Source organism: Eulemur rufifrons, chromosome 6 (genome assembly GCF_041146395.1).
Source record: "Eulemur rufifrons isolate Redbay chromosome 6, OSU_ERuf_1, whole genome shotgun sequence".
NCBI lineage: Eukaryota > Metazoa > Chordata > Mammalia > Primates > Lemuridae > Eulemur > Eulemur rufifrons.
The window spans coordinates 40,278,498-40,301,438 of record NC_090988.1 but is presented as its reverse complement, the minus strand read 5'-3'; the positions used below and the strand labels follow the sequence as shown (position 1 = coordinate 40,301,438).

At 41.4% G+C, this 22,941-nt stretch overlaps 2 protein-coding genes across 2 annotated transcripts; both read left to right on the top strand.

The window, feature by feature from the left end:
- The first annotated feature begins 313 nt into the window (after positions 1–313).
- On the top strand, positions 314–6,134 carry LOC138383936 (tripartite motif-containing protein 43-like). The gene is made up of 6 exons (XM_069469082.1): positions 314–724; positions 1,356–1,451; positions 2,597–2,827; positions 3,516–3,538; positions 4,070–4,167; positions 5,641–6,134. The coding sequence occupies exons 1-6, from the start codon at positions 314–316 to the stop codon at positions 6,132–6,134; spliced, it is 1,353 nt and encodes a 450-aa protein (XP_069325183.1).
- A 318-nt stretch (positions 6,135–6,452) lies between these two features.
- On the top strand, positions 6,453–7,935 carry LOC138384812 (tripartite motif-containing protein 64C-like). Its single transcript, XM_069470480.1, has 2 exons — positions 6,453–6,474; positions 7,442–7,935. Exons 1-2 carry the CDS (start codon positions 6,453–6,455, stop codon positions 7,933–7,935), a joined length of 516 nt encoding a protein of 171 aa, XP_069326581.1.
- Positions 7,936–22,941: the final 15,006 nt, after the last annotated feature.

Below are 22,941 nucleotides of genomic sequence, written 5' to 3'. Positions count from 1 at the left end.
TGCACGTTGGCTAAATCTTTGAAGCCCAAGCAATTTGGAGGATGCTAACACCTCCCAATATCTGAAGTTCTTTTACACAGGAAAAAGGAGTTTGGGGAGGTGGATGTGTGTTGATAAGACCACATACAGATCACTCTACAGCGCGTGATCTTTCTTTTTGTCTTAGTATTCTATCACTGTCATCTGTAAACGGACGACTCTTGTGCTCCAAAGTGAAAAATATTTTTAAATCACAACCTGATTCAAAATTACTTAGATATTTGTCTCTCCAAGGCAGAAGATTAAATTCTTCTGATTTTCTTCTCTCAGGAAAATGGACTCAGAAATCACACAAGTCTTCCAGACAGAACTCACCTGTCCCGTCTGCCTCAACTACCTTTTAGACCCAGTCACCATAGGCTGTGGCCACAGCTTTTGCAGGCCCTGCCTCTGCCTCTTCTGGGAAGAAGCCCAGACTCATGGATCTTGCCCAGAGTGTAGGAAGCCATCACAGCAGAAAGACTTCAAAACCAATATTGTTCTCAAGAATCTAGTGTCCATTGCTAAAAAAGCCAGCCTCTTGCAATTCCTGTGCTCTGAGGAGCAAATGTGTGGGACCCACAAGGAGAAGAAGAAGATGTTCTGTGAAGTGGACAAGAGCCTGCTGTGTTTGCTCTGCTCTAACTCCCAGGACCATGGGGCTCACAGACACTGTCCAACTGAAGTGGCAGCTGAGGACCACCGGGTAAGTGATGCCTCTGAGAGCACATTCACAATGGGTAGGTAGTAGAGTTAAGAGACTGGAAGGAAGCTGAGGATCATGAGGATGGTCACTCCACTCTTCACGGAGTTTCAGATACTACTTTAGGTATGAATGATGAAATTGTGAACAGTATGCAAGTGTACCTGCCTTCATGGAATCTGTACCCAAAGGGAGGGTGATTAAATTAATGGTCATTTTTCTTTTTTGAGTATTAATATATTGTATCATGCTTAAGGCACAGTAAAGTTACCGAAACTACAAGCACTCAGAGACTTATTTTGGAAACATAATTAAAATACTGGGCACATAAATGGAAAGTCAGTACACTGCAAAAGCCGGGCACTGGCATCAGGAGAGGCAAGTTCTGAAGCAGGATGCTTCACTGAAAATGAGCCACATTACATGAAATCTTCTTGCCAGTTTCCTGCATTATTCCACATTCTGAAATCTCTCAGAATTGATAATTATGATCAAGGACAAGCAGTACAACATTTGACTGTCCCACCCTCTTTAATGTACTTCTGTGTAACATCCCTTGCCTCTCTACACCGGTCAGGGTCTGAAATCTATGGTATTTCCTTCTCTGCTGCTCAAATGTATTGTTCCTTTGCAGGAGAAGATTTTAAAGCAGATGAGTTCTTTATGGAGAAAGATCCAAGAAAATCATAGAAATCTACATGAGGAAAAGATGCTAATCCTCCCGTGGATGGTGAGTATGGAGAACATTGCTCCCTGACAACCAGTTTGAGACCAACAGGCTAGAAAATATCCTTTAAGTACTTGAACTGAAATTTTCCTAAGACACAAGATTCTGTGATATGTGTATTCACAGGAGAAACAATTCAAATTTTTTAAAATAATTGTTCAGGTGTTCAGGAAATGATTCTCCAGATAAATTTAATATCATCTGAATGCTGAAGTACAAGTGTTTGAAATCTATGGTTATTTCAGGCAGAGATTTCTGTATGAGGTGAACTGTATAAATTAAAGGGTATATAATTGGGGCTGAAGGCATTTCATAATGCTGAACTCAGTGATGGGCAGAGGGAAGAAAGGGGGTGTGAACAGTCCTTTAAGAAGTGTGTCTATGAGGGTGAACTCAGGGACAGCACGGGGGCCACCTGATGCTGCAGGTTTGAGTAGGAGAAAACTGAACATGGTGAAAAGCTGAGGAAAATTGCAGGGAAAGACTAGGGGGAGTGAGAGAATGAACAGATAAATATTGGGAAGATTGACACAATGGCACGGGGATTAGTGTTCTTAGAATGACAGGGCACTATGGTGCCTGTGACCTTAGATCGCAGGAAGAAAGAAAGCAGGATAGAAGTCAGTTTGAGGGCTTGGCGGAACATTTTCCTAAGATACCCTTTGTGTGAGGGCTTTCTATCCTGAATATAACGTATGGACAGTTTTTCTGCTAAGACTGATTGTTGAGACTGTCAATTAAGGAGGTTTGAGACTAGAGACTCATTTAGTAACAAAGATCAGATATATTAGGTACAATGATTTAACAATCAATCAGAAACTTCAGTTGTTTTCAGGTGGTATTTCAGGTCTGTGAGGATACATATAAAATATTTTAAGCCTGAAATGCATCAGTTTTTCAGGAATTTATGAATTAGATGAATGTTGAAGGAAGGGCTGGTTTATCTCTTCATGTTTTTAAGAAAGAACGAAAAATAAGTGAAGGAAGGAGCTGGATGAATGTGTGGGTTCTAAGAAATGGGAGGACGAGAATTAGGGTGCATGTAGCTGATTAGTAGAGAACGTGATTCAGAGAGAAATTGATGAAGTTTAAGTGGAGGAGGCTGAGCTGGCCTGTGTATGTGATCTGAGAAACCCCTGTCCCTGCAGGGCTATGTGTCTCTACGGGAAAGGATCATCAGGGAAGAGTATAGGAAGCTGCCTCCAGCTCTCCAAGAGGAAGAGAAACAACATATAGAGAGACTGAGAAAGGAAAGCCAAGAGATTTTTCAGCAACTTAATACAAGTGCAGCCAAAAAGGATGAAAAGAGGAAACAACTAAAAGAAATGTATAGGACACTGGTGGAAATGTGCCAGAAACCAGATGTGGAGCTGCTCCAGGTAAGAACTGAAAGATTTTATCTTAGCTGCTATTTACATCTCTGCCCTTCACTAATTCTTCAGTACCAAAGACATTTTTCTTCATCTCTGGCATCTATGCTGAGGGTCTTTCCCACTTAAGTATAATAGACAGAAACTGTACCTGGTAATGTATCATTAACGCTAAGATTTATGGAACTGTGCAAGTAAATTCCCCAAGAAATATTTCCTTCTAAAGTCTGCCTTACCCAGTTGACTTCTCTAAAAACCCGGAGAGAACAAGTTCTCATGGAAATTTAATTTTTGTCTCCATTGGGCAATGAATAGAAATTTGGGAAAAGCTGACATCTACTTCCTCCTCCTTTTTGGAAGTCCTAGGTGTGAAATGCCCTTAATTTGAGGCTCCCTGCTCTTTGGGACAAGCCCTGGGAAAGACCAGTTGCAGAGGCTGGTGTTTTGCAGCAATGCAGTCACTGCTGATGTCTTTCTCTTCATTCCAACTCAGGGTTCTGAATCTGTCAAGAATTTAGATTCTGTCACTGTGTTTCACTGGGAAAATAATACCTAGAGAAAAAAATGCATTTATTAATATAAGGAAGTTTGAGGTGATAGGTTTGATACTTTTCTAAACTTTCCCATGCCCTAAAGCCTGGATGGGAAGAATAACTAATATCTGAAGTTGTCTAAACTTTCCTTTTTTTCTTTATAGGATTTCGGAGATATACTGACAAGGTACGTTTCACCTTCAGTATGAGCAGGGGCACCAGGGAGGGCTGTTACACAGGTCTAGTGTTTTCTCACAAAGTGAAAACATAATTTTTTAACAAATTAAATCACTGGTGTGTGAGTGCATGTCCGTGAGTGTGTTTGTGTGCTATGTTTGACATTTTTTCTATGCCTTTGTATCACAAGTTAGTGTCCCTCTTCCCTCTCCTGTGACTCAGGGGTTATGTGTTGAAGGGCTGAGTAGAGATGTTACTAGAATACAGTGGCCTGTGTTTTTAGGATTCAGAGTCACAAACATACAGAGCTAAACAAGCCACCCAGTTACAGATAGTAGCAGAAAGAGGCAAGTAATTCTTTTGAGGCAAGGGTGGAAACAGAAGACTAAGAAAGATTTCCTAAAAAAGCCCCAGTCCATCCCAGGATTGTGTACACTGCAATGTCAGAAACGGGATTTGATGGAGCAGTCCCAGTTGGAATCTGTTATTACTTAAACACGGACATCGGACAGATTAACTGACTGAACCTGCCTCCTTGCAGGAGTGAGTCCATGCACAAGCACCTGCCCCCGCCTGTGAAGCCAGAGCTCAGTGCAGTGCCCATCACCGGACTGCTGGACAGGCTCAACTGCTTCCGAGGTGAGTGTCAGCCCATCGGAGGGACCACCTTGCAGTGTCTTCAACAATGGTTTCCTATGGGCCAGCTGTCCCCCTGCAATGATCTGTCATTGAGAGGAGAACAGCCTGTGAATAGGCTTCTATAGTCACAGTTGTACTAGCATCATGTGGACATAACTAAATGAAAGTTGGTGAAAGGTAATGAGATTCAGCCCAGTAACAAACCGGGTAGAAAAAAGAAACCCACACACACAAAAAGACTCCATGGAACATAGAACCATTCTCTGATACACTAAGAGTTCCTTGAGTCATACAGAACTGATTATTAACTCAGGGCAGTGCCCATTCAAATTAAGTGCAGTGAATTATTGTGGTAGAATTGCTAGCCTTTTATTTTTAAATATATTCCAGTTAAAGGTTCATAGTAATTGAATTTGTAGTAATGTTCACTTGAATTGATATAAATTTTTTAATTTGTTATTTTATTTTATTTTATTTTTTTAGACAGAGTTTCATTTTGTTGCCCAGGCTAGAGTGCCCTGGCATCAACCTAGCTCACAGCAATCCCAAACTCCTGGGCTCAAGCAATCCTTCTGCCTCAGCCTCCCAAGTAGCTGGGACTACAGGCATGCATCACCATGCTCGGCTAATTTTTTTTATTTATTTTTAGTTGTCCAGCTAATTTCCTTCTACTTTTATTAGAGACAGAGGTCTTGCTCTTGCTCACTCTGGTCTCAAACTCCTGAGCTCAAAGGATCCACCGGCCTCAGCCTCCCAGAGTGCTGGGATTACAGGCCTGAGCCACCGCGCCCAGCCTAACTGGAATAATTAAAAAGACATGAATGATTCTCTATAGGTAAACATAAAAACTGAGAACTTATGAACAACAATAAAGTGATTGGGTGGTTAATGAGGCTTTATACAGAACTCCGTGATAGACCACAGTTAGTCCAACAGGAAAATGATGACTAGGCCTGAATCAGGCATAAAAGCCAGATAATGCTTAGAAGGAAGTCACTTCCAATAATGTATATTCAGATTTTCTCTTCATCTTAAGTATCAACTTGCTGGCTGAACTGGCAGAGTACAATATCCCTGGCAAGGTGCTAATGTCCTATTTAGAGCTAAGAAATGCTCTGGTCCCCCACTTCTCTGCCCCGAAAGAGAAAGGGCAGTGGAGGTAACTTGTGTTGTGGTGGACTTGGCTGCATGCACAGGCTTCCAGTTCTTCAGGTGTCAGGAAAAGCTGCCAACCAAAGTAGGCATCGCCTCCTTCCCCTTTGTAGTTCCTGAGTTTTTAGGAATTGTTTTCCTTGGGTTAGGTACTTACTTCTGCAAATATTCTGGAAGCCTTTGAATTCAGTGCTTTTCCAGGCAGAAATTTTTATAGCAATTTCACCTGTTGTTTTCCACTGAGACTCCATGTCAGTGCTCCCATCTCCTGTATTTCAATGAAAAACTGATTGTGACTAGACTGTTCTCTTCTTTTCACAGTGGAGATTTCCTTCCATAATGAAATAAACCATCACAATATCAGGCTGTTTGATGATGTAAGAAGCTTGATACTTAGACCTCATTATGAAGATGCATCTTTGAATTCTAATGGATCTAACTGCTTTGCTATGAGGGGAGTCCAGGCCTTCACCTCTGGGAAGCATTACTGGGAGATGGATGTAGACGACTCTACGGACTGGGCTGTAGGAGTCTGTAAAGATTCCTGGATAAGGAAGAATGGCACCTTGCTGCAGTCTAAGGACATATTTCTTCTTTTATGTGTGAAGGAGGATAATCACTACACTCTCTTCACCACCTCCCCGATGGTTCCTCACTATGTGGAGAAACCTCTGGGCCGGGTTGGTGTGTTTCTTGATTTGGAGAGTGGAAGTGTGAGCTTTTTGAATGTTGCCAAGAGTTCCCTCATATGGAAGTACCCTGATGGCTCCTTCTCTTTCCCTGTCAGGCCTCTCTTTCTCACTGGCCACAGATGAGCAGGGGTGAGCCAGGGACCCGACTGCAAGTCTGGGAACTCCATGTGCTGGGGAGCCCTTCTCAGTTGAAGCAAATCAACTTTACTTTACTGTCTTCTAAGTTTTGTCTATTCTAATATAACTTCATTTTACTGTTATTAAAAGCGTAATGCAAAAACATTTTTGGTCCACTTTCTTTAAGTTGAAATCCTCTATTGGGGCCCATTATCTAAAATCTATATTGTGATTTTTTCCTTGCTTTGTGAATTTATTGGGTGGAGTTCTGAAAATATCAAGTGTGTGTTTCCAAAATAATGATGTAATGGAAGAACACAGAGCATGAACATCATGGACAGACCTGGTTTGTTAAAATGCACATGTCAGTCTAAGATCTCCCTCCTGTTGTTATAGTAAATCCTACACATCCATTCACCTTTAGGGGAAAAAGTCTAGTTTACAGGGAATGATCTACTGAGTCTTAGGAACAGAGGAGACATTCTTTAGAAACATGTGTCCTTTAATGACAGGAATAAGTTCTAGGAAATGCATCATTAGTCAGTTTCTTTTCTTTACAAATAGCATAGAGTGTGCTTATACAAACCTAGATGGCATAGCCTACTGCACCTAGGCTGTGTGGTACTGTGTATTGCTCCTAGGCTACAAACTTCTATAGTATGTTACTGTACTGAGTACCATTCAATTGTAACACAATGGCAAGTACTTGTGTAACTAAACATATCAAAACAAAGAAAAGGTACAGTAAAATACAGTACAATAATCTTAGGGGACCACCATCATATATGTGGTCCATGACTGTATATGATTTCAGAATGGCTGGCTCTTTTAGAGTACTATAAGTTTCCCTCTCTTTCTCCCTCTTTCCTCTGTCTTTTCTCACCTTCCATCTCCCTAGAGTTGGGGACTTGTCTTGATACCTTAGAGTAATCCAGAACAGTTTATATCTTAATAAATACCTGCATCCTAGCAAATGCATGTCTGTTTATTGACGGTATTCAAGACAACACAAGAGGAGATTTCTACTAAGGAAAAAGAAAGTTTTAGGTGTGTCCTGAAACAAACTATTCAAAGGTACACATTAAATCACTGCTTCACACAGTGATATGGCCAGGTTTTTTTCTATGAGAAGGAATATTGTGTGTTGTAGGGGTGGTCATAAGCCTTGATCTTCACAGATTCGTGAGTCTGAACTCTCTTTGCTCTTTTTATTCCATATTTTCTTGAAGGAGAAGCAAATGAAGTGACTAATTGGGCAGAAATCCTCTGCCTCTCAGGGCACTTGCTGATCTGATCTTTGTTTCTTTTTGCAGTGGACAATCCTCTGAGTATGGAAATGGCCAGTTGCTATATCTGCCTTTCTGAGGACCTGAGAAGTGTGATATTTGGAGATGACCGTCCCAGTGCACCCTGGGAGCTCCAGACAGCGGAGAGCTTTGCTGCATGGGGAGCTCAGGCCTTCACCTCGGGCAGGCATTACTGGGAAGTGGATGTGACACACTCCTCCAGCTGGGTTCTGGGAGTCTGCAAAGATTCCTGGGCACAAGATACCAGTATTATTATTGATTCTGAGGATGCGTTTTTGCTATTTTCTTTAAAGGGGAGCAATGGTTATCGTCTCTCCACCAACTCCCCACCCTTAGCTCAGTGTGTGCAAAGGCCTCTGGGTCGGGTTGGGGTGTTTCTGGGTTATGACACTGGAACAGTGAGCTTCTATGATGTTTATAAAGCTGCCCTCATATATAGTTTCCTCCCTTCCTCCTTCTCTTGCCCTCTCAGACCTTTCCTTTACCTATGTTCCCCATGAAAATTCAGGTTTCATGATAATTTACTGGTGAGCTTTCATGCCTAATGAATTTATGGTTCTGAGACCTCATGTGAGGCAACGGGACTGTGCAGGACTGTCTTCAAGCTCATTGTAACTTTAAGAGACATAATCACTGTATGGTTATAAAATGGGATAACCACATTGAATGTATAAATTTGTTCATTAAATTGTACTTTAATAAAATTATTTTTATGGAGTATTTACTAGAATAACAGCAATGGCTTTTTCCTTTTCTTCATAACAGGTTTATTGCGATACATTCACATAATCTGAATTATTTAATTCAGTGATTTTTTAGTGTATCCAGAATACTGCATCCATCATATCTAATTGCAGGGTATTTTCATCAGCCCCATAGAAACTTAATACCCATCAACATTTCTTCTCCATTCTCTGGCAACTTTTAATCTACTTTTCATCTTTATGGATTCATATACATGAAATCATACAATATGTGTCTTTTTTGTATCTGGTTTCTTTTACAAAACCTGTTTTCAAGGTTCCCCCGGGTTGTAAACAATGTGTTTTAATCGCATATTTGAACCTGGTTACAACAGAAGAAAGAAGTGTTATCATGTCTTAGCTTACTAAACAAAAGGAAGAGGGATTATTTTTTCTTCAAGTCTGACATAGTTGAGTAGATCCAAGTATCTGACACATGTCATTTCTCTAAATCCTAATCTTTGTCACATTTCAGCTGAAACACAACAATTTATCAGGGAAATCCGTTCGGACTCTATAGACCAAGGTAGTTGTATCGTATACTCTCTGAGCATATTATAATATTTCTTCATAACATTCAACACATTCTTATAACAAACTATGATACTTAGATAGTTATTGCTACTATATGGAAAATTCCAAGGGGATTAAGACAGTATTTATGTAATAAACAGGAGGCAAATAAATGGATAAATAAATGAATAAAGGAGTTAATATGAACAAATGTTATTCTAGCATTAAGAAAATTTTCCAACATGTAAGAAACATAACGGAACATACTAATGATTAATGATATCAAACGATAAGAAATAGATTGATTTCCATATTCACAGTCTAAAGAAATTATATTATGTTAAGTCCATGGTTAAGTCTATGAAAATATCCAGACCCCGCACTGACTCTGTGGAGGCCAGAGTCTTATGTGGCAGAGAGAATAGAGTCCATCAGAATTAGCAGAAATGCTAGGGAGGCCACTGGATTTGACTATGGTCTGGATAAATAGTTTTGAGCCAAACATTTTCATTTATTAGGGAGCAGAGTGACTTCGATGAATAATTTGGTAGGTGAGGAAACAATTATACATCAGTTTTATGCCCTGTCCTGTGTAAGCTGCTGTGGGAAACATTCTCCTGCATCCAGGGCACTGGGCTGGTGCCTCAACATGAAATACTGCAATAGCTAACAGTGAGTCTCTGCTTTTCAAGGACAAGGACAATGCACAAAGGAAGAGATAATGTTTTCCCCAAGAATTAGAGGTAATGACAGAAAGAAAATATGCTTGTAAGAGGGATTAGAAAGAAGTCTTCACTAAAGTTAGTCAGGGAATATTGTCATGATAATCAAGTCCTTATTTCTTCCTCTTGATTGGAAGAGTATCCTTTCTCAGTACTAGCACCAGAGAAAAGCAAAAGCCTCTGGATGGGACTGAATACAAAGTTCTTTCTCTACTTTATTGTACATGTGTACGTGTACCTGTGTGTTTATAGGTGTGTGTATGTCTGTATGTGTATGTTATTACATGAAGTTGTATATAACATATAATACAATACGATGCTGTAGCTCAGTTGAGAAGCCATGTGTTAGGCCAGCAAAAATCAAAATCCCCAGGAGAACTTGTTACAACATGTATTACCGGGCCCCACATCCAGAGTATCTGATTCAGTAAGTCTGAGCTGGGGTTCCAGAATTTAACCTTTCTAACATATTCCTGGTTGCTGCTACTGCTGCTAGTTTGGGGATCACAAATTTGATAACCACTGTTTTGGGTACACTTGGCACAAAAATACATGGTGTTGATTGATTTCAGGTGTAAGTAATTGCAATCAACTGTTTAGAGAATGTGTTTACTGTGTTAATGTACTGTGTGGGAATAACTTTTCAGGTTATCAAAATAAAAAAAAAAAATCCCTGTTATTTTGTTTTGTGATTCAAAAGATGGGTAATATTTACACTTTATATTTACAATGAGTAGGTAAATATGGAAGACCAGATTCTATGGTTTTATATAATCCATTTATAATGAATGTGATAGAAATCTGTTGATTAAATTACATGAGCTTAAGCCCAATCTATTACAGGCATTCTGTATTTTAGAAGGGACTAGGCTGAGGGTATTTCCCCAGGCATCTAAATAGACCACTCACAAGGGAACAAAAGAGCTGTATAAGTATACCCCATAATCATCAATTATGTTTTGGGTAATAGTTTCACAGGTGACGATTTCCGCAGAGTGGTAAGAAGAGAAAAGCTAAAATTTTAGTGATTCATTTCCTGTTGTTTGCTCAAAGAGTAGTGTGTAGATCTGTTGGGTGGATAGATGGAATCCCTGGCTCTTCTAGAGACAAGGGTGCCCTGCTCTGGTGCTGCCTAAGAAATTGCCTCACCTGGGAAGGATGGTAAGGGCGGGATTCCACTTTCTTGTTGCCCCACCCTTAATCCTATCTCAAGCAACTGCCACACCTGGGGAAGGAAGGAAAGTTTAACCAATCTGGGAATTCCCCAGCCTAGGCATGATAGGATTTGGAAAGTGATCTAGAGTGACCTAACACTAATTATTCTGTCATTAGCTTAAATCTACATTGTGGTTCATCCCCTTCTAGGTAGGGCTTTTAGAGAAGGACTTTGCATACCCAGATAGAACCTTAAGAACACCTGTTTATCATTTGATACCATCCCATACCTCCTGAAAGCTCTTCCCCAGAATAGGACAATAAAAGGAAACAACTCAAGAATTCCCAGAGAGTCAGTCAGAAAGTCAGTGAGTCAGTCTGTCCATCGGTCTGTCTCTCCTATCTTTCAGAGAAAGACCAGTTTTATTTTATAATAAATAGTTACTCGTGTGAAACTGCTTCCTCCTTGTGGTCACTCCTTTATACCAGCCCTGCTTGTAATTTTTTCTTTTTTTTCTAAGCAAGGAGCCAAAGAACTAGGATAACAGTCCACCAAGTGGCTGGACCTGACATTTTGGTGTGTCTGGTCATTCTTTGGCCAAGAGCACACCAAGAACTAAGAGCAGAATGCCTTGACATTTTGGTGCCGGGCCTCGGATTTCTCTGTCTAGGTCAACAAGGTCCTCCTGTTCCATGAAAACATTCCAAATTGGATAACTTTGTTTAGGAGATGTCTTTTTTACTATGGCTGGCCACTCAATGACCAGTGTTATTACAGATAACCAGTTTGTAATACCAAGAGATATTGTCTTGGTGCTCAAAAGAAAAAAAACAAGAGGACATAAGTTTGAGGGTCATGCACAGCCCCTCTTCCTATGAATTAGAAAGCAGTCATCTGGACTGATACTTTGGCCAAATGGCCCGGGTCATTACCTGGGATACCCAGCTCTAACAGCCCCCTGTTGGCAAAGTCTTTCCCTTTGCCTGCTCCCCTCTTTTCCTCCTTACTTTCTAGATGGGTGCAAAGGGATCAAATATCCTTCTTAACTCCCCTTTGGGGTGCATTCTTTCTAACGGGGACAAGTAGGATGCTTTCTGAAGGCCCTGGGTGACATTGGGTTCCATGGTCCAATCATTATGAAGGGGTCCCTAGAAAGGGGGAGGTGACTCAGCTTGTACCCTTGGTGGAAGTAGCAGGGGAGTCTGGTCCAACTCTGCTTCATAAGCCTTTAGTTCAGTGGAGTTAAAACAAATAAAAGAGGGTCTGGAGAACTGCACCAATCACCCTGATAAGAATATAGAGATATTCCATCATTTGTGTTTAGCCTAAGACTTGGCTTGGGAAGATGTGCATGTTACTGTAAGCCAGACTTTTAATGATTTTGAGAAATTCAGAGTATTAATGGAGGTACAAAAGTTTGCCACTGGGTTACACCTTTCAGATCCTAGATATCCAGTGGGTGAAACAGTGGTGCCTGTGACTGACCCAGGGTGGAATAATAGTTCCTCAGAAGAGATGTGGGAGAGAGAACAGTTTTTAGTAAGTGTCCAGGCTGCTCTCAAGGCCACCAGGCAAAAGGTAGTCCATTATTCTAAGGTCTCCACCAGAACACAGGTGGCCGAGGAAAACCCCATAGCCTTCCTGGATCAGCTCCAGGAGGCAATAGAGAAGTACAGCACTCTTGATCTTAAGTCCTATGAGGGACAGGTGATATTAAAAGATACGTTTTTGACCCAAGCAGCACGAAATATTAGGAGATATCTCCAGAAGCTTGTCCAGGACCCTGCCACCTCCCTGGATGACATAGTGGCTGCTGCTAATTTTGTTTTTATGACAGAACCTCTGAGCTTGAGTCTCAGGCTAAGAAAAAGGAATGGAGGAAGGAGTCTAGGCCTGCACAGTTAATGGCAGCATTTGTACCCACATTGGGACCAGCAGCCAAAGCCCTCACCAGAGTAAGGGAACTTTCTGTTGCATCTGCTGATGGGAAGGTCATTGGGCTAAGACTTGCCCCAATAAGGATAGGCCACCCAAGACCCCTTGTCACTGCTGCTATCACTGGGCCATACTCTGTCCTATGGAATCATCCCAGGAGGGGACTTGGTCCACAGACTGGCTCATGGAACAATAATGAAGGAGCCCTCTCCCATTGGCCCCCTGGCAGATGACTATTACTGGACTGGAGCCAAGGGTAACCATCCTGGTGGCAGGTAGATCAGTAAACTTTCTCATTGATACTGGGGCTGCCTACTCTGTCCTCCTCACCTACTCCGGAAAACTGGGCACTCAAGCCTGTGTGGTTACTGGAGTCTCCAGAGTCCATATCGAGCAATTCTTTACTCTCCGTTTGCTTTGTCTGTGGGAGGACATGATCATTGAACATTCATTTCTAGTAATTTCTGCTAGTATTGTCAACATACTGGGATGCGACTTGCTTTCTAAACTGTGAGCAGAGTTTCTTTCTACCCTCAGGAGGAACCCAGCCTCATAGGCCACTTAACAGATTCAGAGGGCTCAGGCCAAGATTAACAGGACTGGGAGGCAGATTTCCATGTGGTAGTTTGGGATGTCAGTTCCCCAGGCCATGCTAAAACTGCCCATCTGGTTATGGTCCACCTCAGACCACAGCAGGGCTATCCCCGTGTTAATCAGTATCCTTTGTGACCCAAGGCCTGGGCAATTCTTGAGATCCTTATCAGGAAATTCCTAGTTTTCGATGTGCTTATTCCAACTTGCTCTCCTGGAAACACCCTTATTTTACCTGTCCAGAAAGAGGACAGTATTTATCCATTGGTGCAAAACTAAAGGGCAGTCAATGAGGCAGTGGTGCCTTTGCACCCTGTGGTGCCCAATCCTTATATATTACTGGGTAACATTCCTCCAGAGACTACTCATTACAGCATATTAGACCTAAAGGATGCTTTCTTTTGAATCCCTCTTCACCCTGACTGCCAAAATTTATTGGCTTTTGAATGGACTCCTCTACATGGCAGGCCTCACCAGTGAACCTTGACCGTGTTGCCACAAGGGTTTTGGGACAGCCCTCATCTTTTTGACCAGGCCTTGGGAAAAAAAATCTAGATGACTTCCAACTCCATCAGGGTGTGGTGCTTCAACATGTTGATGACCTCTTGACCTGGTCCCCTAGCTTCGAGGAAGCGTGGGAACAAGCCATTCAGGTCCTGTGTTTCCTGGCTGACAGTTGGTACGGGGTGTTTCATGCCAAAGCCCAAATTGCTCAGTCTAAGGTGTCCTACCTGGGGTTTGTTCTCACCCTGGGCACATGAGAGCTGTCCCTGATGTGCATCCGGCCTATAGTTTGCTTACCTGAACCTACCACTTGGCCCCCCCTGAGCTCTCTTGTAGTACTTATGGGCTTCTGCTGAATTTGGACACCTAATTATGGGCTTCTGGCTAAGTCCCTTTATGAAAGTCTAAAAGGAAACACCAATAAGGAACCTCTAATATGGGGGCCTGAACAAAAATGGGCTGTTCAGCCATTGAAAAAGGCTTTACTGCAAGCCCCGGCCCTGGGCCTACTGCACCTTCAGAGAACCTTCTTTTTATATGCTCATTAGAGACATGGAATAGCTATTGGGGCCACTGTTACAACTGGTAGCCTATTTATCAAAAAAACTAGACCCCACAGCAGCAGGCTCCCTGCCTCTTTGAGGGCGGTAGCCTCCCTATCTTTACTCTTACCAGAGGCCGCTAAATTCACTGTGGGAGCTCCCCTTACTGTTAGAGCCTCCCACTGGGTCTCTGAGCTCCTCCAGACAAGGGCAACAAAACGGATCCCAGATCACCACTTATTAAAATTTCAGGCTATGTTAACAGAAACCCCTGACTTCAAAATTGAGGCTTGCTCTGGACTCAACCCTGCCAACTGGGGAGCCAAGCAAGCTATTACGTTAACTGTGAAGAGATTATACTCCACCACTCTCTTCCCTGGGTAGATCTAGCCTCAAGGCCATCAGCGGTAGCTGGGACCACAGGCACTAAAACACCCGGCTATTTTGTTCTGTTTTTAGTAGAGATGTGATCTTGCTCTTGCTCAGGCTGGTCTTCAACTCCTGAATTCAAGCCACCCTCCAACCTCGGCCTTCCAGAGTGTAGGATTACAGGCATGAGCCACTGTGCCTGGCCCCCATATTTCTTAATACACAAAAATGTTCATGGACTTTATGAGAAATGAAGAATTGTTTCTTAACTCCCTGATTTCTCTCATACACATAATTTACTTTTGTCTCAGTCTTCCCACTGTAGTTACACCATATTTTTGATTGGAAAATAGTCTGTCAGTAATTCTTTCTGTGTAAAATGAAATAATTGTTGAGCCATGAGCTGTACTGCCATTACAGTTCCTTTTTCTTGACTTTTCCCCCCTCTAAGTTTCTTTGTCTGACCTTCACCAGACCTATCACAAACTAATTCTCAAACTTTCTTTTCTAAATCTCTTCTCAATGTTTGCATACACATTCGTTGATACTCAATTTCATCAAGAGATTGTTTTGCCTTTTCAGGTTTAGGAGTGGTAATAGCTTCCCCCTGGTTTAGACTTGGATGCTTTACTGTGTTTGGTTCTCTTCCCCTTGTTGACAACATTGTGATTAGCCTTTTCATTAAAATGTCTTGACTCACCTAAGTTAGTCTGTTTCTTGCCTTTGCTGCTAACATGCATTTATAGCTTCTTAAGTTGTTAATCTAATTTCTCAGTTTTATTTTCCTAATATTTATTAGTATTTTAATTTTCATAATGGCATTTTTAATTTACAAATGTGTATTATCTAAATGTTTCTTGTAAAGTCCTTTGTTATTGTTAATATTTTTATCATGTCTATAACTTTGGGAAGTTATGTAAACTCTACTTGTCTTCGTTTCCTCATCTATGTACTGGAATAATAATAGTTAACCCACCTCATAGAGTTAAGAGGAAGAAAATGAGAAAATAATTCTAAGATATATTTTATTATATTTACATATTATTATACATATTTTTATAGAGCTACCATAATAAATTATTACAAACTGAAGGGCTTAAAGCAACAATTTATTCTCTCACAGTTCTGAAGGGCTAAAGTTTAAAATCAAGGTGTTAGCAGGGTGAGTTTCCTCTGGAAGCTACGATGGAAGATTTTTCTGGAGAAATGTACACATTCAAATGGTTAAGGATTTCTCATAAGTTGGACAAATACTGTACTTTGAAAGAATTAGTCCTAGAAGCTAAGGAACATGTTAACAATTCCTAAAAAGCACCCACCCACACACACACACACACAAAAAAAAACAACACAGAACAGGAGTTTGAGGAAAAACTGTCTTACTTCAGTGAAGATCACCGTGATCTAGTCCAGAACTCCAAGAAATCTGTTGTTCCCTACAGGTACCAAACTGAAATCCAAAACTGTTTTCAGGACATGTGGAGGAAATGAGATCTCCTTCAGAAAACTTTTCCAAGAAGAGGCAATTCCATGGAAAGCCCAAGAAGCCCCCTCGGAAATGGATACCGCAAGTTCTACAAGGATTCACGGTTGTGTAGGGAGGTGAACAGGGGCCCCTGAAGAATCCCATGGTACAGAATGGCAGGTGCTGGCAGCAGATCTCACAGAGCCTGAAGGAATGTTATAAGAGCCAGGCTGAGGAGTTGCAGAAACAGTGTAAAGGGGACCTGCATCTCTGGCTCTTGAGTCTTTTTCAAGAGACCTATTCTACATAAAGAGCCCACTTCTAATGAGCATAAGATCATGAGCGTGACAGGAGGCCTGAACCCCAAGTTCAGATGCAGAGATTCTGCAGTGCTCATCAGCACAGAGTCTGCAAGAAGGGCTTGGAGAGGAGCAGGGGCTTCAGGCTCTAGGGACAGGTCCAGCAGAGACTACTTGGTCAACTATCATCCATCAGGGGGCAGGAAGGGGAATAATAAGGAAGATGGGGAGGAGAATGAAGGCAGTAAGTCCTCAGACTCCAGCAGGGGGGATGAAGATGAAGATGAAGAGGAAGATGAAGATGATCAGTCTGAGGGCAACGGCTCTAGCTGAGCTTCTTCAGGGGACTCCTCTGACTCAGACACACCCTGAACTTTGTCATGCCCTAAAGGGTCTAACAGAGAACATCTCAGCAAAAGTCATTGATGTCATCCACGTCAAAGGGAATAGACTCTCCTGCTGCCCTTTTTCACTTCCTTGCTTTTTCCATCCCTGCTGCTTCTTCCTCCTCCTCAATACAAATTAGGATGGTCGGGAAGAGGGAACTTGGTGCAGTACTCTCTGTGACAGGTGTACAAACCTGGGAGGTGGGAATGGACATTGGAGAATAAATGTTGGTATTAGCCAGCATTGCCTCCTCACCCCCACCCAGATACCAGCCCTGGAGAAACTTCATGCAATTAAGGCTTTTGGAGTAAACAATGAGAGAATTTGGCTGGAGGGGGCTCGCTGAATTAGACTAATATTCCTGAAGTAAGACAATTTCTTTCCTCATTTTCTGCCTGCCAGAGGTGGTATGGGGGACACTGGTGAGTCTGTGACCCTTACCTTCTCTGTGAACTGTCCCTCAGGACTCCCGGGGCTGCATTGAGGGTGGAGAGTGTTTGATGGGAGGTAGGGTAGGTGCCTTAAGGGAATTACCAGACCCCCTAACACTCTCCCCACTCCCAGAAGTCAGGACTGGCCATTCCCGCCCCTGGGAGTGGGTAGAGTCCCATAGGCAGCAGTGTTTCTACATATATATATTGAAGTCTTCGATTTCAATGAGACTTTTCTTACTAGTTTCAAAAATTTAAAATTAAAAATTAAAAAAAAAATTTATCTATTACATCTGAATGAGCTCTTCCATAGAATTGATAACAAGTGGTGTCTGCATTTATTCTGGGCAGAAACTCTGAATCCTTCCTGCTGCCTGAGGTACAAGTGAATCTCACCTTTAACATTGAGGATAGAAAGAAAGATACATAAATATCTAGGAAGATATAGACTTAGGTACAGGATCCTGTTCTGGTCTCTTTAAATTCACCATTACCACATTGATTTAAGTTTGGTTTACTGGTATGTTTATAAATTTAAGGACACTGGCCGCTCATTATTCTGTCTTTCCTCTAGTTTCATATTTTGTTCTCATGAATATTTGCATCAAAATGTAGTATCCTTTTATGTCCATTGTTTTGAGTGTTTTTGTTTCCTGATATGTTAGTGAATCATTTGTATTTCTAGGTAAACAATTTGAGAAAACAATGGAAATATTTATAATTTTCATACCTCAACTTTGTTTCTCTTATTAAGTGTATTCATTTAGAAAATCTAGAACAATATTAAATAATAGCAGTGATAGGTTCTTGTTTCCCTTCTTACTTTCAAGCAAATATTTACAGTATTTGCAACCATAAAAATTATGCTAATATATACATTTGGAAAAAATTATAACATATTAAGAATATGCCAAATTTTATTAATTAGTTTTAACCCATAATGTGTATTCATTTTTATCATATGCCTTTTATCATATATCAACATGATTTTGCCTTAGTGTATTAGTCGACATCCTCTGGAGAAACAGAACCAATAGGAGATTTTATATATACAATACAACTTATAATGAGGAATTGGCTCACAAGATTATGCAGCCTGAGAAATCCCATCATCTCCATCTGCAAGCTGGAAGCCCAGGAAAAAGCCAGTGGTGCAATTCAGTCTGAATCTGAAGGCCTTAGACCTAAGGGAACTGATAATGTAAATCTCAGTCCCAGGGCAGGACAAGATGAGATGAAATGTCCCAGCTCAACAGTGAGGCTTCTTCTTTCTTCTATCTTTTTCCTCTATCCTCCATTCAGGCTGTCAGTGGATGAGATGACACCCCGCCATATTGAGGAAGACGATCTGCTGAGCCCACTCATTCAAATGCCAATCTCATCTTGAAACACCCTTACAGACACACCCAGAAAAAACATTTAATTTGGGTGCCCTGTGGCCAGTCGAGTTGAGACATAATTAACCATCACATTTAGCTATATTACTAAGAGTAATTGAGTTAATGAATTATCTCATATTAAGCCCTGGACACATTCCAGAATTAAACTCATGTGGTTATGCTGTGGAGACGTGACTAGAATTTAGGCACATTTTTCATCCTGCCTTATGTCAGAAATGTTATATTTATGCAAGGCTTCTGGTTGTATTAAATTTGCTAATTTTCATTTTTCATGATCCAGATTAGATTTTGTTTTTTTCCCCATGGTAATAAGTCCTAGGGTGTGTTAGGGACAGGGCACTTATTGAATATTAAAGCCCAAAGACTTCCCTCACTCTCTTCCCTAGAAAATTAAAAGAAAATGTAGTTAGGGGAGAAGAACCTAGGGCAATAATCTCACCAAACAGTTTCAGACACACAGACTCTACTGGATTAACATTTATTCTCTTTCAGTTGGCAGAAAATTGGAGAAAAGTTGAATGGCAAAAATACAAGGGGTCACTTAGTTACTATAATGTGCACAGTACTATGAAGGGCAGAGGAAGGGTAGGTAGCCCTTCCTACCGGTGATGCTTGAGCTGAGTCTTCAAGGAGCTAGTAAGTAAACGAAGAGAAATAAAAATGCAGAGTCATTTGGTTCAGACACTGAACACACAGAGATTGGTTCTCATTCATTTCTCATTCATCAAGATTTCCTTTTAAAGTACCAAAAATTCCTGGTTTCCCAACCTGGCCTTCTCAGTGTCCTTTGCTGCTTTCTATTTGTCGGGAATCTGTGTGTTTTTATCTTAGTTTATATCCTTTCCCAGCATGAACACATTGTTCCCATGTTTTTGTCTATCATTCTTACACTAAGGATTCCTAAATTGATATCTAAGTCCATATAAATCTACATAAATTTAGATAATAAAGTAATTATCTCATTGATGTCTCCATACATACTTCCTTTGAAATGCCAGTCTAGAATGTCAAAAACTCAGGTTAATCCCACACCCCAAACCTGCTCCTTCCTTGAGCATGCTCTTTCTTGGCAATGATACCACCAACCTTTGGATCACCCACATCCTTCCCATCCTACATTCAGTGATCTTTTCCTGCCTCTTCTCCACCTGCACAGTGAAGGTGAAGCACTTTCTCAACACACAGTCATAAATGTGAGCCTCTAGAGGGTGTCATAGGCCTGCCAAGCTCTAGTACAATTTTAGTAAATTTTCTTGTTAAATTTTCTCCAGATTTTGCCATTTGTTAAACAGAGAGAAAATAAAGAAGCTAGATCAGCAAAAAAGAAAATACGAATCTACAATTGGTTATTTCTAATGTCTTTGACAAGTAAAGAAAATAGGAAAATATTTTCAATATGACAAAGGTATTTGAAAGTTTTATCTTAATTATATGGTATAGACTATTAAATACATTTTTATGTTCTCTTTTACTAAAACGTATTTATTAAAGCCTGTCTCTTGCTGTTAGGTACATAACTAGGAGTGAACTATTTGTGTCATATACACAGGATGCTTGCAGAGTTTGCCAAAGTGACCATGCCAAGTTACACTCTTTTCTGTGATAGCTGATGATTTTGTTTCCTCCCTTCTTTGGCTAACACTCTCCATTATTTGTTTTTATATTTTAATAATTTTGTGCAATTCACTTTGTGGTATAATTTTCATTTGCCTGATGACAAATACACTTGAACACTTTTTTTTTTTTGGTAGTTTTTTTAGCAATTTGTATTTGTGTGTGTGTGTGTGTGTGTGTGTTTGTGTGTGTGTTTGTGCATGCATGTGTGAAGTGCCATTCAAATGGTCTCCTCCCTCTCAGTTTTCTGCCAAGTTGTTTGTCTTTTTCTTTTTGACTGGGATTTCTGCCTGGCTTTTTCAGAGAGTCATTTGTTGGATAAGGATATAGCAAATGTCTTCTCCCACTCTTCTCTTTCATTTTCAATAGTGTTTGCTAAGTACAGACTGGATTAATTTAAATGCATTGTAATTAATGTTTAATTAATTAATGTTTAATGATTTTTATATCCTCCTTCAGAAAATCTCTACAAAGCTCTTTTATGAGTTGTGGTATTGTATGATTTTTTTCATAAATTGATTAATTTTATTGTTTTCTTTTTATGTAACTTTTATTTAATTTAAAAATAAAATTTTCACTGGATTGTGTTATCTATTAAAATTTCAAGTGATTCTGTTTATTAACACTAGTAATATGAATTTTTCATTTAAAAATAAATGTATCCAGTAAAAAAAAATGTAAGTAAAGGTATGGAAAAAAAACTGAATCAATGAATGTAGTAAATAAAGTCTTAGGTCCTCGGATCTGAAGAAGCCCAGGGATCCCCACCATGTGAGAAGGGGCAGGAGCAGAAAGCTGCTCTCAGATGCCTCTGATCCTGCAGGTGTGGAGAATCCTGGCCCCAGGCTGCTCCTCTAGTTCAAAGTTGCTACTTGGAGACATAATTTCTGAGCTCCTGTGGGAAGTGGGTATTTAGGCTCATTTTCTGATTCAGGCATCGTCCCGGGTCACAGAGACCCTGAGCTCCAACTAAGGGTGAAGGGGCGCTCACCTTCAGGGCTTGGGTTTCCTTCCAAGGAAAGCCGCTTTCCCTGAAAGAAACCCATAGGTTTTCACCAAGGTGCGGTGCAGCAGCAGCTGGGAGCTTCCAGGGCAATCGCCAGATGGGTGGGTGCCTGCCTCAGATAGGATGGGTGTGCTGGGCTCAAAAGAGATGCTCTGGGAACGGCATGACCTTGGACATCAGGCTCCTAGGAATTTGGAGAGCCCGTGGTGGGTGCTGTCCTCGCACTGTGCCAGACCCCACTCTTGTGAACAATCACAGGTTGTCTTGGGCCAGCAGTGGCCCAGGCCCTGTAGGGAGTCAGAAGTTTGGGGTGGGCAGACTGTTGTACCCTGGTTGTTAAGTGGGCTGCTGTCAAGAAATCCAGAAATCTTCCTTTAGTCCAGATGTGCCTCACGGTGCCAAGGAATCCTGGCTGTCCCTTACCACACTGGGCGCCAGTGGGACGCGGTTTGAGTGTCAGAACAGAGGCAGGATCTGTGGGCTCTGTCTGCCAATCACAGCTAAGATCTGTCCTGGAAACACTGGAGAGAAACCTGCAAGCCTGGTGAGCACTGGGGAGACCTTTTCTGCTGTGATCTCTGTGCTCCCTTACTAGACAGTACCTGAAGCTTGATGGCTCCCCAAGCCCCTCTCCTGAGCCCCATTCTGAGGGTGGTGGGTAAGGGGAGGGGGGTTGTGGGCGTGGAAGTGGCCAGGTGTCCTGCCCTGTGCTTCCTGCCCTGGGTGCACCCAGTGGGAGGGCCAGGTGCAGTGCAAAGTGCTGGCTGGAACTGGGTGGCCAAGGGGGGCTGGGTGGCCCCAGCTCTGCTCCAGTATCTTCCCCTGAGAGACCAGGCATTTGCGTCCCTCTCCACCAGCGTTCACACACCCAGAAGACCTGGTTTAGGGGCACTCTTGGACACAGTGGCTGTGGCGCTCAGCTGGGCTGAAATCCTGAAAAAGCTTGGGAATCTTCCATCTTTGGAGCAACAAGAGCTACAGGCCAGAGAAGGCAGTTGTGAGACTTCCATGAGTTGGAAAGTGGCACCTGGGTCTCTCACAGGCTGGCAGAAGAAAGCCCAGAACTCTGGCCTCAGAAAAATAAGGAAACTCTGAGCCAGTTAAAGCTCACTTCTGAACTCCATGACTAAAATGGAGAAATGACCCTGAGGCTGGTCTTTGTGGTCCCTGGCTACAGTTTTGTTCCTAGGAAGGCAATGAGAAAACAATATCAAATTGCTTTTGTTTTCTCATCCTCTTTGGGTGAGTTCCTTCGGTGAAGCAATATTTCCTTATATTGCAGAAATTCTCTCTCTGATAGCAGGAGGGATTGTAAGGAAAGAGCTATGATCCAGCAGGAAAGGCGCCAGACCCCAAGAAGTGCAATGGAGAAAGGAGGCAGTAACCATTGGCCGTGTGGGCGATGAGCATAGAAAAAGGGGTGGGGAGTGGGGGGCTGTGGTCCCAGCTACTACTCCATCTATGATTGTGGAAGCACATTCAGTAATGTTTACAAAATGGCACAGTTGCCTAAGGATGCATTTCTCAGAACATATCCCCATCGTTAAGTGAAACATGATTGTATCTAAGATGTGTTTTATTCTTGATTTCTAAGATTATCACAAGATCATCATTATAATGAAACAAAATAAATCAGTGTGGTATCACCATGATCAAAATCACCAAGAACCATATTTTTCAAATGAGCAGGAGAATTGATTGGTTGTAGATGACAAGATAAATATATACTGCTTTTAATACAATAAAATATATTTTATTTTATTTTGTTTTATTGGTGAAAACAAATTCCTTCTGCCTGAAATTACAAATTAGGATTTGGGGGAAAAAGT